This window comes from Danio rerio, chromosome 21 (genome assembly GCF_049306965.1).
Source record: "Danio rerio strain Tuebingen ecotype United States chromosome 21, GRCz12tu, whole genome shotgun sequence".
Lineage (NCBI taxonomy): Eukaryota > Metazoa > Chordata > Actinopteri > Cypriniformes > Danionidae > Danio > Danio rerio.
In genome coordinates, this window is record NC_133196.1 from 29,282,006 (window position 1) to 29,300,195 (window position 18,190).

The 18,190-nt window shown below is 33.1% G+C and overlaps 1 protein-coding gene across 6 annotated transcripts in view; it reads right to left on the reverse strand.

Annotated features, from left to right (window-relative positions):
• The window catches only part of gria1b (glutamate receptor, ionotropic, AMPA 1b), a 111,088-nt gene that overhangs the window by 54,440 nt on the left and 38,458 nt on the right, over positions 1-18,190 (reverse strand). For all 6 annotated transcript variants that reach the window (XR_012396509.1, XR_012396508.1, XR_012396510.1 and 3 more), the window contains 6 exon segments: positions 16,924-16,977; positions 13,312-13,470; positions 10,772-10,939; positions 6,289-6,393; positions 5,833-5,943; positions 1,441-1,647 (listed from right to left, as the gene is read on the reverse strand). Coding sequence is in view for 3 of the 6 variants with exons in the window: in XM_005161339.6 (XP_005161396.1) it covers positions 1,441-1,647; positions 5,833-5,943; positions 6,289-6,393; positions 10,772-10,939; positions 13,312-13,470; positions 16,924-16,977 (804 nt within the window). In the remaining 3 variants the exon portion in view is untranslated.

Genomic DNA, 18,190 nt, shown 5'->3' on the forward strand with positions numbered 1-18,190 from the left:
ACTTTTGAAAACATCAGTTGCACTGGCCTAAATTGCTGAAGTTGAGTGAACAAAAAACAAAAACTCTTGTGGGAGTTGGTATTAAGAAATGATACATTATCAGAACAAACAAACATACTTCAACTAAAAAAAATTAAAACAGAGACAAATGTTAACAAAAAATGTATTAGACACAGAATTAGAAACAAGACAGGAGGTAAAACAACAATAACAGTAAACAAAACAAGCATCAAAACATGTCAGGACAGACTTTACATGTGAAGCATGGCTTTCTCTTTTTTTAAGTTGAAATATGATTGTTTGTTTGTTTTGAAAATGTATTATTTGTTAATACCAATATCCAAAAGTGTTTTTTGTTCATTCAACTTCAGACATTTTAGTTCAGTGCAACTGATGTTTTCAAAAGTTGAGGATACGTTGGTGCCAATAGCATAGTGGTTAGTGTGTCGTAACATGGCACTCCGGTGTTCACGGAGACCTGAGTTTGATTCCCGCCTCGAGGTTCTATGCCCCTCTCCCCAAACTTTCTTGTCTATATTCTCTACTGTCCTATTAATTAAAAGTGAAAAAAAAAACCTTAAGTACACAATAAAATCATTCTCAACTTCAGGCATTCCAGTTCTGCAGACAAAAACATTTTTAGTTGGAATAACTTAGAAAGTTTTGTTACAGAGTAGTTCACCTCTCCAGAAAAGTAATAATCTTATTTTAACCCAACTAATTGTTGTTTGTATTTCTGACAAATAATTTTAGGTGAGAGCAGCTGATGTTTTTAAAAGTTGAGTGAACAAGAAAAAGCAAAAGGAAATAAAGATTTTTTTTTTTACTGGCCTAAACTTTTTACAGTGAATGTTTTGACAAAGATTTTGGTGCCTTTTTGGGACTTTGAACGTATCAGGGCTGTTGCTGTCTTTGGAGGATGAGGGAGCTCTCAGATTTTATCTAAAATATCTTAATTTGTGTGAAAATAAACAAAGATTAGATTAGATTGAGGAAAACTACTTTATTTTAGGGTGAACTAAACATTAAAAATATCAAAACATAAAATAGAATAAAATAAAATAAAATACAGGTAAATTAGAAAGGAAATAAAAATGTTATCAATCATCCAATTAATCAACCAATAAACATTTTGTTAATAAATCATTAATCAATCAATAAATCCATGCCATACTGACCTTGATAATCTTTACATATACTTAATGTTTTCCTGCCTAGTGTGGCTCTTAATGTATGCTCGACACAAACCTAATATACCAATCCTCTGCAATAAAATACAATTTAAATAAAAAAAAATATATATAAGATAAAAAAAATGTTAAGTAAACAAACTAATTAACTAATTAATGGAAAACTGGAAAAACTTAATTGAAAATATAATAAAGCAGTCAATCATTCAATCTCTACCACACAAAATATTCAATGATAATATCTACTTACGCCATACACTAGTTCTCCAACCATCCCATTCCACATCATTGTCTCTGCATCTCTGGCTCCATACTTTCCATCTCCCACGAGCTCTAGTCTGTAGGAATAGCCCACGTGTTTGGCGATTTCTGCCGCAAGCTCCACACAATAACCCTCATATTTATCATTCCCTACTAGCTGCTCGTGGTTCTTCTTCAGCATCACATATGGAGCTTCCTGCAAACAAAAAGCACAGAAACACAGTGTAGGTTAATTGTGCATTTAGTCTTTTGTGTTGTAGTACAGGCCAGATCAGTGTAGTTCTTTAGTTACTGCGTGATTCAAAGAGGCTTGGAAGAAAACCTTGCATCATCTACATCAAATGGATCTTGCATTTCCAGCGTATTTCTCAGCTTATAAATAATGAAAGAGTTCAGTTCAATCATATAGAATGCACAAAACAACATCAACAGGGAAAAAAAACAAGGAGAAGAAACAGAGATGAAATCATGTATATTAAATATGTATACGACAATGCACAATGTTCATTATGTGTATTGACATCGAATACACATTATGAACACCATAGGTATGACATTACAGCCATACAAAAGACAAATCAATACTGTAAGGGTCTAACTACAGTCAAAGAAGAGTCCTCAAGGGATGAAGGTATTTCTTTTTGGAGTTGCACTGAAATAAGATTAATAGCCACTCAAAACTCGGAGTCAGCCCACAAACTGTGTCCGTAATGAGCAGAACAGTAAACCCAGCAGGGTTCAGAAGACTCACGCTACCTCTCACCTTCCTGAGAGGATGGAGATTCACCCTAGAGGCAGAGAACAAACTCTTCTGAGTGCAGGATCATGCAGTGATGAATTTTGAGAATTTGAATCATCTTTTATTTAAACCATGGAACAAGTAATACCAGAAAAAACATCACAGAGTACATGGTGACTGTATTATTTATTATTATTTCGTCCTTGTTCTAGAACACTGGACAGGAACTTCATCAAAATATGATTATTAAAATATCATAAAAAACGCTAGAGATAATTTTAGGTTACAGTTATAATGCCTGTTTAAGTCAGTTTGCTATAATATTTCAAGCTGTTCAAATAAGTCTGCATTTGCAGTGCTGTCAACAAGTCTAATCACAAGGTGTTCAATGATGAAAGAATCTGTGTTTTTGAATTAATCAAATGAGTCAGTGATTCAACGGCCCATTCATAACATCCAAAAGCCACTTCACTTTACTGTGAACTACTGAATTACAGAACTTTCTGTGAATAACTGAATCAGTTATTCAACAACAAACACATAACCTGGTTTAGGTTGAAATTGTTAAACCTTTTTATATAGTTACTTTTTTTTAAATAAACTTTTAAATAATATTGCTCATGTTTTATATTTAAAAACATTAATAACATAAGCTTATAATAACACATGTGCATTTAAAAAAATAAAAAGCACACTACCTTAGTTAAAAACATGCACATCTAATACTCTATGATGTATCAGGTTCACTGTGAAACCCTTGTAAAATTATATTTATAATGATAGCTGTATTGTTTGTTCCTTTTTCTGCTTTTGACATGAACCTTAAACATTTATTGATTTTCTTTTCGGCTTAGTCCCTTTATTAATCTGGGGTGGCCACAGCAGAATGAACAGCCAACTTGTCTTGCGTTTGTTTCACGCAGCGGATGCCCTTCCAGCAGCTACCCATCTCTGGGAAACATCCATACACAATCATTCACACTCATACACTACGGACAATTTAACCTACCTAATTCTTCTGTACCACATGTCTTTGGACTGTGGGGGAAACTGGAGCACTCAGAGGAAACCCACGCGAACGCAGGGAGAACTTTATTATTACAATTAGTAAAACATTTTTAAATAAAACAAAGAAAAGCCTCTTCAAGAGTAAAATAAGAGGACTTTAACTAAACTTGAATGAAAGAAGCCCAGCTTACGTAAAAAGATGTCATTTTTTATGTGAAAACACATTTATCAGTATTACTGAAGTCTTCTGTATTGTATAGAGCAGGTAACTGAGACTATATATCTTGAAATTGTCTGTGAATAACTGAATCAGTTATTCAACAACAAATACATAACCTGGTTTTTGTGGAATTTGTTAAATACTTTGATTTAGTTTAATTTAAACATATATATATATATATATACACACACTTGACACCTGCACATATGTATTTATGCAAATGAAGCACACTACTTCAGTTGAAAACATGCAAATTTGATACTCTATGGCGTATCAGGGTCACAGCGAACCCCTTGTGAAATTATGATACCTGTATTGTTTGTTGATTTTTCTGTTTTTGAAATGTACCTAAACATGTTGCTAATATTTAAATTCGTTCATTTATTTTCTTTTCAGCTAAGTCCCTTTATTAATCCAGGGTCGCCACAGTGGAATGAACCGCCAACTTATCCAGCCTGTTTTACGCAGCGAAAGCCCTTCCAGTCGCTACCCATCTCTAGAAAACATCCACACACACTCATTCATATTCATACACTACGGACAATTTGGCCTACCATTTCATCTGTACCACATGTCTTTGGACTGTGAGTGAAACCGGAGCACCCAGAGGAAACCCACACGAACGCGGGGAGAACATGCAAACTCCACACAGAAATGCCAACTGACCCAGCCGAGGCTTGAACCAGCGACCTTGCTATGAGGCGACAGAACTACCTACTGCGCCACTGCGTCGCCTAATTATTGAAATATTTCTGGAAATAAAATGTGTATTGGCTTTATAAAAAAAACAAGATTTAGTAAGTTTCAGAGTAAAGTAAGAGGACTTTAACTGGAACTGTAGGAAAGATGCCGAGCTTATGTATAAAGATGTATTTTAATGTGAAAACAATTTCAGCATTACTGAAGTTTTTTGCAAGGGTAACTGAGACTATATATCTCAAATTGTTACAATATATTGTTGTCTACATTTCATAATAATGACTTTATTTTTCATAATGTGTTTTATTACCAATACTGTATTTAATAAAATTAAAATATTAATTTATCAATTTATATTTTAAGCTCACAATTATATATTTATAGTGTTTTTATTTTTACTCTGTGGAAAGAAGTTACTCTATAATATGCATATAGATTAGTCCAACCAATGACATTATTTAGAAAAAATCTTAAAAATAAAGGTCTTTTATTTGATTTGATGGTTCCACAAAGAAACAATTCAAACAAAACAACTATAGTTTCTGAAAAATTTGAAAATAGATGTCAAAACGTAAAAAAACAGATTATAGACTAAAAACTGATACACTGTAAAATATGCTTTTCTTACCTAGATTTTTGTCTTGTTTTTAGTCCAAATGTCTAGAAATTCTTACATCAAGAACTATTTTCTTAACAAGCAAAACATGTTCTTTTTTTAAAGAAATAATACGTGAAATAATATGTCAAAATTAAGTGAGTACCTTAATTCAAGCTAAATCATCTGCCAATGGGGTAAGCCAAATAATTTTATGTAAAAAGGAAAAACAACATTCTTTTTCTTACCCCATTGGTTGATTATTTAGCTTGTTTTGAGCAATGACTTGCTTCATTTTGGCATATTATTTCTAAAAGCAAGATGATATGCTTTGTTTGTCTAGAAAATACTTCTTGATTTAAGAATTTTTAAATTAAGTAAGTAAGTAATGCAATTTTTTTTATAACATGTTTATCGTGTATATACCCATGTTTATCGCCATATACCCAAAGCGCTTCACAATCATGAAAGGGAGTCTCTCCATACCACCACCAGTGTGCAGCATCCACTTGGGTGATGCGACAGCAGCCACAGGACAATGGCACCAGAGTGCTCACCACACACCAGCTAAAGGTGGAGTGGATAGACGGGGATGGGGATGATTGGGAGACCATGATCGTAATGGCCGATGGAGGGAATTTAGCCAGGTCACCAGGGTTACACCCCTACTCTTAACGGGAAGTGCCATGGGGTTTTTAATGACCACAGAGAGTCTGGACCTCGGTTTAACATCTCTTCCGAAAGACAGATATTTATATATATATATATATATATATATATATATATATATATATATATATATATATATATATATATATATATATATATATATATATATATATATATTTGCACTAGAAACAAGACAAAATAAAATCTAAGAAAAACATTCTGTTGCAGTGTAGTGCACCTTTATTTTTAAGAGTTTGGGACTGGAGAGTTCATTTGTGCAGTTCTGTTTAGTGCAGACTTCAGCTATATGTCACACACCTCCAGATCATTATCTGCATGAAAAAACACACGCAGCATTTCATCTTGATGACACTGATGACTTGTAATCCACACTGATGGGATGCATTGCCAGATCAGGGGAACAAAAAAAAAGCTGTACTGACAAACTCACCAGGATGGTAGTGACGACGTAGGTCCTGTTTTGCAGTCCGAACGTCTCGTTGAGCATGTTGCTGTAAGTAGCTGTGCTCACATATTTCTCACGTTGATTCCAGTAGCCCACCTGCAGGCAGGAGGGAGGAATATCACAGCAGCGCACAGGAATTTCAGAGCCACTATTTTTAGATTGTTAAATATTCATATTGACGGCTTAAGAGGAGCTGTAATCATTTGAAATGCATACGCGGCTCTTTAAGCCGGTCTGTGACTAACACTTGATTCGCTTTCATCACAGCCGGGGCTGAAGTTTCAGGTGCAACCTCAGGTTAATCATTAGCAATCAAATTTATGTCAGGAGAATGTCAAGAACATGTTTTCAGATTTCCACTGAAAAGTTAGAATGCATGCTCATTGGGATTAATGAGCCTCATTTGCGTGCAAGCAGAGAAAAAAAAACAATCCCATTTACTTTTTTGGGTCCGCTTGGGCCAAACTCCATCACACTGACAGTGAAATTGGTTCGATGTCCTTTGTCATTAAACTGAACATGTCCTGTAAGTCCTTCAAACTGCACCTACAGAGAGAGAATCACACATAATCGGATTGTTCATCAGCTCATATTAGCATACGCAGAACTTCACTATCTGGGAAAGCTGATTTACATTTTTGTACAGGGAGTCAAATGACACTTATTTTAGGGCTGCATGAATAATTGAAATAAAAATGAAATAGCTATGGCTTAGTGCCATTATCAAATGGCAAAGACAGTGGTTTTATTAAATACATTCACTGCGTGTTTTAAAGTGAAGCACAACAGTGTTTATATGTAAACATTAACAGCAAATGACCCAGTGTTTTCACTGTCTCAGAGTGGCTTGGCTGGCAATAAACAGTAAGTTTACTTAGTTCACTTATAATGTGCATATGGGACATTGGTACATTAAGATCTCAGAAAAAGGGTACAAAAACTTATCATATTTATTTAAATTAATTTATTATACTTTTTTGCTGCTAGGAAAAATTGGAAGGTATATTTAAATAAATATTTAATTAATTATTAGTATTATTATGAGTATCTGTAGTAGTGATAGTAGTTACAACGCCTCAAAAGTATTGGTTTATCTGATCATGCTATTGGTTGCTTTAAAAACTACCTTACAAATCGAAATCAATGTGTGCAAGCGGATGGCCTTGTTTCTAGAACTTTGATTGTAACTAAAGGAGTTCCACAGGGTTCAGTAATAGGGCCTCTTCTTTTCACTATATATATATATATATATATATATATATATATATATATATATATATATATATATATATATATATATATATATATATATATAAATAATATTGATCAAAAATATCAAAAATGCCCATTTTCATTATTATGCGGATAATACAGTTATATACATGGCTGCATCTACACCTAATCTGGCCCTTTCTCAACTATAGATCGCTTTCAATGTACTTCAAGAAAATCTATCTGAGTTAAAATTAGTTTTAAATGCCAATAAAACAAAACTTATGTTATTTTCAAATTCAAAACAAGCTAAGCAAAAACTAGGTCCTATTGCTACTACTCATGGTGCAGAGATTGAATTGGTGTCCCAGAGTTTTAATTGATGATACACTTTCTTTTAGTACTCCCATTCAGCAATTGGTGAAAAAATTAAAAATGATTTTAGGCTTCTATTTTAGAATTAAAAACTGCCTTTCTTTTGATGCTAAAAAGAAGCTGGTTGAGGCAACATTCATGTCGACATTGGACTACGGTGATGTTATCTATGTACATGCTTCGTCTCAAAGTCTGAATGCATTAGATACTGTTTACCATGGTGCACTTAGATTTATAACAAATTTTAAATCTCTTACTCATCATTGTGTGCTGTATACTATGGTAGTTTGGTCTGCTTTGTCCATTCGTAGGCTCAAGCATTGGCATATCCTTGTTTACAAATCTATACTGGGTTTACTCCCATCACATCTCCAGAATTACATTTGTGAAAAGCCTGTTTCTTAACTATGGTCCTCGGTCACAGTATATTTATTTACTGTCTGTTCCTAAAGTGCGCACTGAGATTGGAAAAAAGGCTTTTAAGTACGCAGCACCTTTTGCTTGGAATAATCTGCAAAAACAGTTGCAGTTCAAAGACTTGATTTAACTACATGCTTTTAAAAAGAATATAAAAGATTTAGAAGTTGAAACACAGGTTTATAGATGTTTTGAATAGTTTGTCGGTGTGATTCATGTTAACTGTAAATTGTTTTTTGTTAGTTGTCTGTTGGACTCATATGACTTGTGTACTGCCCAATCTTGGCCAGGGAGCTCTTGTAAAAGAGATTTTTAATCTCAATGTGTCTTTCCTGGTAAAATAAAGGTTATAATAATAATAATAATAATAATAATAATAATAATATTAGTAATGTATAACAAGAACCATAATAATAATACTAATAACTAGTATTATTACTATTACTTATAACAATATAAACATTTTAATATTAATATAATTGTATTAATTATTATTATTATTAATAATAATAATAATAATTCCTTACATTTATATAGCACATTTCTGGACACTCAAAGCGCTTTACACATCGGGGGGAATCTCCTCATCTACCACCAGTGTGCAGCATCCACCTGGATGATGCAACAGCAGTCATATTGCGACATGTCACACACTACACACCAGCTGATTGGTGGAGAGGAGACAGAGTGATGAAGCCAATGATGGTATGAGGATAGTTAGGACAGAAACCAGTGGGCAAAAAAGTATTTTTTGAAGGACATCCTGGGACTTTTAATGACCACAGAGAGTCAGGATCTGAAAGACGCCACTCACTGACAGCATAGTGTCCCCTTCACTTTACTGGGGCATTAGGACCCACACAGACAGCAGGTTGAGTGGCCTCTGCTGGCCCTGCTAAGCTTCAGTGGGTGACCATGTGAGAGTTGCAAAGAGCTTGTTGCCGGCTATTATAGGCAACTAGAGAAAATCTGGTGCTTTAAAAATACCCTTGGAGTCTCACTAAGAAGGTATTTGTTTTCTTCCCAGAAATACCCCTACATCACCCATTGAGAATTTGCTTGAATTGAACACACAGAACAGGGGTCTCATCTCAAGCATATATTCAATTATTACATCTACAAACCCGCAGAACTAGGAGTTTAATCATGAAGCTTGGTAAGATGAATTTAGCAGAGAATTTTCAGATGTAGAATGGGCTTTAACAAAGGTGCATTCATCCTCACTATGTGCTAGACAATGTAAGGTTCAATGTAAGGTTCTCCATAGGCTACATTTGACTAACTCTAAATTAGAAAAAAAAAATACCCAAATGTTAGCCCTGCATGTGGTAGATGTTCACAATCACCTGCTACCACTGCTCATATGTTCTGGTTTTGTCCCAAGCTAGAAGAGTTTTGGAAGGGGATTTTTGAAACATACGAACAGATATATGGCATTCCAATTGACCCAGATCCATTGATAGTCACTTTTGGTGTCATGGCTGAGAATATACTGCAGATCTCGGTAAAGATATACATTTGGCTATTGCTTTCACAACACTACTAGCACTACTACTTTTAATTTTATTCAAGTGGAAAAGAGTAGACCCCCAACACACGCTGGCTGGATAAATGAAGTGATGTCTTGCGTTTAATTGGAAAAGATTAAATACATAATTCGAGGCTTAAAAGGCAAGTTCTAAGACCAAAGATGCCAAAAGTAGGGTTTGTTGGTTTTATTGTTAAAAGCTAACTTAAATTCAATGTTTCAACTAAATGGTGTAGATTTTGTTTAAATGTACTGTACATACTTTCACCAGACTTTGGTGAGCAAATCAAGATTTTGCTTGATTAGTGTATTTAGCTTTCTCCATTGTGTTATAAATGTGATTGTTTATGTTTTATTAAAAAAAAAAATTTAAAAAGTTATACTGCACTAGGTTTTATGATTTGAAGTAATGTTTTCTATTTATTCTAAAATATTATTAAGAAAAAATTACCAATGGTAACTTTAAAGTAATATCATTTGGTATATTTACCTTCGGCCCGCGGCTCTCAATGATATTTGGTTTTTGGCCTGTCATATGAAATAGTTAGGGCATGCCTGTCTTAGATAATTGGTCCCCTTTATAAAATACTTTGAGGAACTCCCTGACCTTTAGAATAAATTTATTTATTTAATAATAATAATAATACATTTTATTTATAGGCGCCTTCCACAACACTCAAGGACACCGTACAGTATGTCACAGGTACATTATAAAAACAAGACAGAAAAGTAATAAAAAATAATATTAATCCAGAAAGTCATTAAAAGCAATCCTAAATAGAAAGGTTTTAACCTGGGATTTAAAATTGGAGATAGGTAGGGGAGAGGTAACGTACTGTTTTAAATTGTAATTGAAAAAACTCAACAAATAAACGTAGAAAATACCCTTTGCTATAATATTGTGCAGCATTTGTTTGTGTCCATTCTTTCTGTGCATTTTAAATACTACAAATCAGAGTCAGGCTGTCTCTTCTTCTACCCCTAAAAGCTTTTTGGTCTTGAACCAAAAACAAAATAAGAAAAGCAATGCGAATAAGGAGTTACGACACTAGCTGACTGCTCACGTTAATATGCATAAATGCATGCACAGAGGCTCCAATCACCTTATTTAAGTTTTTTTAATGATTGCTAAGAATGTCATCAGATAACAGATGAAACCAAAGCAACCTGTGATTGCATAAAGACACTGAATTAAATTACCTTGAATATTAAGATGACTTTAATCAACTTTGTAAGATTGTGGACAGGTTATATACTGTAGTGCCATGTGCATTTCTTCATAGTTTACCCTTTTAATTCAGCAGAAATATGAGACTAATTATGGGGTTTGCAGGTTCTCTTGTTCTATCTCGCTCTTGCATCATCTTTTGTTGTGTAAACGGCTCTGTTTACCTGCTGTAAGGCTCTCTGGATGTCGATGCCCTGACCCCAGGGTGCTGGAGGGTTCGCCAGACACTCTCCTGCATTCCCCCTGCGTGAGATATCAATGCGCTGCTTTCTCAGATTCTGGAAGGCAGTGGCCATGACAGTCACCCCGTCATATGTGAGTGCTCCAGTGTACTGAAATATAGTTACAAATAAAATGAATAGAAAAAAGACAAAGAAATGTATTCACAAACATTGGATTTCTATTTCCTGTCTTGCTGAAAATGCCACAGTAGAGTCACGGTTTACAGTATGTTAATGTGTTTCTAATTGCATCCCTATGATCACTATTTATTTAATTGTTAAAAGACATCTTTGACAATGGCCATTAATTCCACACCTCACTTATGCAATTCAATATTTATGCTAATTAACATCACCTCCACTCAATCATATCATTGCTGATAACCAGCTTTAATTTTACTTCCTCAACTCAAGCAGCAAACAAATGAAACAATGGAGAAATTCATCCATGTACTGTATGTTTACACCAAAAATCCAAAGTGTAAATTTTACATTTTACATGTTGACGTATCAGAATGGTAGGCTAATTCATGTATTGCTTTCCACATCATCAGACACGACCCAATAATTGATATCATTAGACTTATTTGGCTCCATTATCAAACATCTAGTAATGCATAGCTAATGTTACACAATGTTCAAACGTTTACAATTTCAAGCTCTTTAGGCAAAAGAATTTGGGTCAACATCTTATTTTGGTGTTTAAAATAAAGTACATTTACAATAGTGATTTAACATGCATGAATTAAACACGATGTCTATTTAAACATCTGCGGAAATAAATCTAGTTAAAATGTGTGCAATAATGCATCATCTAATGTAGAGATGCCCAAACTAGAGCCCGCGGGCCAAAGTTGGTTCATGGCAATCTTTGAATTAGCCCTCCATCCCATCTAAGAAGAGAAGGAAAATGATAGGGGAATTTTCAGGGAAATGCCTTCAACAGAGACTGTCATTTCTAATGCACATTACTATTTTTTCTAACTGCTGATCTACAAAAAAGCAAACTTGAATTAAATGTTTTAATTAAATGTTGTGAAGGAATCAGATTTTAAAAAATTATTTAATAAAGTCACTTGATGGTTGCGGACATTGCAGTAGACATCAGCAAGCAAATTAAGGCAAAGTGTATTTATTGTGTTATGAATGAAATTGTTTATGTTTTTTATTGTAAGATGTTCATTAAATGTGCAAAAATGTATAATTATATATACAATTAAAGTATTTTAAATATATTTTTAAATGATATAATAAATTATATAATGAATTATAATAATAATTTAGGAAATTACCTTGACAACTTTACAGTTTGGTTTATTTACCTCCGGCCCACCACCCTCAATCAAGTTTAGTTTTTGGCCCCTCATAAGAAAAAGGTTGGGCACCCCTGATCTAATGTCACAAATATACAAAAGAACAAGTGATCATAAAACATTTTATTCTATTTTAAAATATTCAAAATATCTTGCTGACAGGATAGTAGCAAAATGTAAAGTTTTCAACTGACAATATCTATTTTTAGGACTGCACTGTGGCCTTGTTTGCATATAAATTACTGTTACACTTTTAAAACATAACACAAAAATATAAATTCTCCTTCATAATTTATGCAAAGTTAAGTTTTATAAACTAACTTTAAAAGAAGAATGTGATGGGGGGGGGGGGGTTCCCTGATCTATATCTTAAATAATAATAATATTAATAATTAAAATAACAGATAATACAAACATACATTTGACCACCTCTATAATAGCATGCCATCATATCATCGTGCTAATTAGTCTGCAAGAATCATTCAACAGTAAACAAGCAGATCTAGAGATGCAATGGATATCGTAAGGGGTCACAAGACAGTTTCCTTGCGAAATGGGTGTTTATATTTACATAGCCTAAAAGTAAAGTAAAATTAGATGCATGGTTGGAATAGTTTGAGCAAGTAAACTCTGAAATAATCAGGTTGCTGTATGTCAGAATACATTTAATATCCATCAAAACACAGAAAATTTAAATACATCATGTTAATGAATTTGAGGTCATTTAAATAAATAAATCAATTTAATTAACTTAACAAAAAAGTAAAGTTTTCCTGATCCAATGCATAACACCCTGCTCGCAACCACCTTATATGCTTTTTGACTAGGCGGGGGTCTTTTGTTCAATTATCTCCGAGCTCAGGGTTCTCTCCAGAGACAACTCATGCCAAATCTGCCATTAACGCCAAGCATATCTAAGTGTGAAACTGCATGTTTGAGACTGTGTTGACTGATGTAATAACATGTTGTTGTTGTTCTGTTTTTGTTGTTTTCATATCCATATTCAAAACAGACAAATAAACAATGCTAAAAGCATAATTTTCACCATGGGGTGTTTAAGTATTAGGTGATGATATGTAAATTCAAGGTCTTTTCAGCTAGACAGACTTCTTTTTGAGTTTTTTATGAGAAAATTTCAAATCATATTTCATGACTACGACCTTGCTTTACCTTGAGTCTCCTTTTGGGGCTTTTCAAGTCTTTACTGTCAAACTCCAGCCAGTCCTGAATTGTCCTGCTGACAGTAGGGTTTGTGTAGTTCATCAGCTGGAAGCCTGTCACATTTGCACCTCCCTTCCTGAACTCAGTGAGATTAAGATCCAGAAATCCCTGAAGGAGATCAAACACATCACAATCTGCATTTATTCATACAGTATGTCTAATATCTATCAGTCTTGCTCTGATGCACAGACTAATGGGCAAGTTTAAGGACTCTAATGCAAAATGCAAATTATTGTATCGTAATATTGTACAGTGAGTTTGAATCTATTAAGATCATTGGGTGCATTTAGTTGCAAAGTAACAAGTAACTAATTACTGTAATTTTCTATTGAAAAGTAAGTTTTCTATTTCTACTTTTCTCCTGTTTATTTTTCCCCCAATTTCTGTTCAACGGAGAGAAGATTTTAAACACATTTCTACACATAATATTTTTAATAACTCATTTGTGATAACATTTATTTTATCTTGTCATGATGACAGTATATAATTTGACTAGATATTTTTCAAGATACTTCTATACAGCTTTAAGTGACATTTAAAGGCTTAACTAGGTTAATTAGGTTAACTAGACAGGTTAGGGTAATTAGGCACTTTACTGTATAATGATGGTTTGTTCCGTAGACTATCAAAAAATAATAATAAGAAGAAGAAGAACTTAAAGGGGCTAATAATTTGACCTTAAAATGTTTTTACAAAATAAAAAACTGCTTTGATTCTAGCCAAAATAAAACAAATCCCAGAAGAAAAAATATTATCAGACACTGTGCCATAATTCTGATTGCCACTGTATGTTATACAAATATATTTACCTCAACTTAGCTAAAGTTTAGATTTTTCAGATGAATACACCTTTGTATTGAACAGTGAACTGAGCTGTAATTTAATGTCAATAGATCGATGTATGCTTTCAATGTTTGAAATATGGTGTCATTATTACTTTGAAACATTTTGTTTTTTGATACATGTTTAACTTTTCTTAAGTGTTTTTTTTAAACAATAAAGGTTGTCAAATTTAAAGAATTGTAATACTTCCATTTGTACTTTTAAGTATTACTGAATCAGGTAATTAAGTTACTAATTGAATAATTAAATTACTTTTCAGACAACGTAGTTTGAATGTAATTTAAATACAACGTGAATGATGTAATTAATTCTAATATTTACTGAAGGCATAAGCAAGACGCAGCAAGTGATTAGAGTAAAAAGTTTACTTATACTCATAATTGTGCTTCCCCGATTAATTGTTTACATTAAGAACTGCAAACATTTGCATATTATAATTTTTGTAAAATGTTGTTTAAATTTTATAATGAAATATGTGTTAATCTATTTATTCTAAATATATTTAGTAAAAAAACAAACCATTGGATGAATTGTTTATTTTTACAAAGTCAAAGGTTCATATACACTCATTTATTATTACTAAAATGCTGTGAACAAAAATAATTCCAAATAGATTTATTTTTCTTTAAATTAAAAAACAAAAAACAAAAAAACAAAAACACTTTAAGAAAAGACAATTTCCAAAAATTTAAAATTAAAGGAATGATTCACCCAAAAATGATAATCACCTTGTATTTTTTCTCCTTCATCTTGTTTAGTTTCTTTCTTCTGCTGAATATTTCTAAATATCTTCTTTTAAGTTTAAAAAAAGAAAGTAAATCAAATAGGTTTTCAGCAAGTGAAAGGTGAGTAAAAGATGACAGAATTGTAACTTTTGGGTGAACTACCCCTTTAAATTTAACAACGACATAAAAACAGAGCTACAGACCACAATATAAACCCATAATCAATATCAGAACACTTTTTAGGCATAATTATTCCCTCTTAAATAGACTAAAAATAGAAAAATAAATACCCAAGAGCAATCATCTAGGAGCATTACAATTATCTGTGTGATATTGTGATACAATAGTCAGTGTAAGAGCTAATGATACAGTGACATGCTGGTTAAATATCACAGTATCTGTGTGATAACAGTTAATTGTGTTTGTGTGTATGTTTGCTCATTTGGGTGACCGGCCCATGCAGTGATAAACCCCAGGGGAGTCTATGATGCAAATTGTTGCATCCTTGCTGTATAACCCTTGAAAAATGGCTCATGGGTTGACATCTCTCGTCATCACTGCTGAACTGGATTATGCTCTTGACAAAAGGGAAGTTTGAAGAATTTTCTTCTCCCCATGAACAACCAAATTAAATATTTACTATTTCTCCTGTGAAGTCACATTGCTGTATTACAGTGTCTTCATTCAGTCAGAAAATTGCTTTCAAAGCAATTACTCCAATAAAAAATTTAAAAAATAGTTGCTATGAAATATTAAGCCATCACTGAAAACTAAAAATAACTGTAAAATAAGAGATATTATATAAATAAATATAATATAATTATATAATATATAAATGAAATAATTGAATAAATTTAATAAATGAAACCATAATTTAATATTAATTAATTTAATAACTTAATCATTTAATAATTTATTTAATAATTTAATAACTTGTTAATGAGTGCTGTATTAGTACAGTAGGTTTTTTGAGCAATAATTATTCAGCTTTTTCTAAATGCACTCATATAATATTAAAACAGAAACTGAACTAAACTAAAACAGAAACAAGGAAACAAATAAAAGTAAATAAAACCTTATTTTTCAATTATTGAATAAATTTAATTAAATATTTTGCTTCAATTTAATCTTTCATGAGGCCTTTTGTGTGAAGTTTGCATGGTTCCCCAGTGTTTGGGCCAAAGTGAATGAATGACTGTGTGCGAATGTAAGATTGTATGGATGTTTCTCAGGGTTGGGATGTTGGGATCCGACACATAGAGCATATGCCAGATTAATTAGCAGTTCATTTTGCTGTAGCCACCCTTGAAAAATCAGAGACTAAGCCAAAGGAGAGTGAGTGAGTATTCTTTCATAAAATAAAATAATAATGAATTTTTTTAAATTAAATAAAAATTTTAATAAAACAAAACACAATTCAATAAAAATAAATAAAAATAATCAAAACAAAACAAATTAAATAAAAAAAAATATTAAAACAAAACAAAACAAAATGAAGTTTAATATGAAATTAAATTAAATAAAAAAAACCTCTAGAATCCTGACATAAGAGTCATATAAAAATATATAAAACTTTATATTAGTATAAACTTTAATAAATAATAACATAAAATAGAATAAAAATAAGACTCAAATTTTCAAAAGTGCATATATGATAATGATTGCTACACCCCTGCCACACATTCCCACTCTCATTCATGCAAAAAAGGCATCTAATGCCTTCCAGAAAGAGAACAAATGCAAATTCGGTCAGCACAGAGAGTAATTCTGCAATCTGTCAGCATTGTGTGCTGCATTCAAAATTATGAACTCTCCCAGTCACACAGAAAAAAAAAGTAGAAAAAAGTAGCCATGCAACATAAACCACCACCATCAATTTGTTAAAGCGTTCCCTTGTGATGTGCGAGAGGTTAACCGACAACTCATCTTAAAAAGCCTCAAGGCTCATGGTTCATTCATGCAAACCAAAGAGGACACAAGACACTTCACTTACCAGGTTTGCTAGTATGTAATGGTAGTTCTTCAAGTTTTTTTTCTGCGCTGCGATCTGAAAGACAAATGCACCATACATCAGGGCAAAAAACCACAATCTTCTCTCTCTGTGTCAGCTAATGGCAGCCCTCTTTCATTCAACACCAATTAAAGCATAATTTTTAGCCTGGCTCTCTAAATAGCGATGAATAGGTCCCATCATTCAGGCCTTAATTGCACACCATTGCAGAGCTCACTGAGTGTCTGCAATATCTGTGATCAGAAGGGGCAGTCGAGATGGAGGAAGAAAGAAAGATTTGGCATCTGCCGCCATAGGAAGTCCAATTATAAGACTTAATGACTACATGTACATGAGGAGCGTAGGAACACCTGTGAGCGGCAGCAGGAAACACATTGCTGCTGGGGTTAATTTTATCGAATGCAGATTTCTGATCATCGGCTTTGGCAGCGCTTTCTCTCAGATCTTGTCATGTCTGGATGGGGTTTGTAGTGAGGAGAGTAATTGGCTTGGTTTGCCTGAAGGAGGAATCCGTTGTCTTTCTGGTAGAGGCATGTCATAACTTTAAAAAAGTGTACAGAAGAATCATGTTCTGTCTAAGAAGATGATGTTCCATGAAGGCACTGGCTTAAAGTGAAGGTGTTTTTTATTAGAAGTTCCAAAAACTTTTTCAAAGTCTTAACTTTTATTGGGCAAAGAGCCATATACAGTAAGGTTACTTCAATTACATTGACTGTAACATAATTTTTAATCAAATTTCCACCCACCCAGTAACACTTCAGGGTTTTCCCCTGCACCAAGATAACAAACTCACAAGACTCAGCAAAGTGTGTGTAAGAGGTGATTATAAAGTCTAGGTAACCAGTCCTTGATACTTTAGTAGCTACATATCCATCTAAAGATGTGAATTAAATTTATGCGCACAACTGGACTATACCATAAAAGAATGCAAATAAAGCAGCGTTTCCATTCAATGAGTATAAAAGAACAAAATCGTCACTTTCTGATTAACTGGCACCAAATATCAACAGTAAAAATGTAATTTATTGAGGTAGGAGAAACTGCGTGAATCATTTCTTTATTTAATAAATTACTTGCGGCTCAGAAGGCAATGCTGACACGCAATTAACATGTTGGTGTTTGAGACGCAGATCACAGGTGCTCTTGACAGTTCTGGAATATATATTATATATTATGCCGTTATGTTCTGATGAAACCCCTCAGATAGCTTTACACCATTTTTGATGAAAACATTTCAATTACAATTACT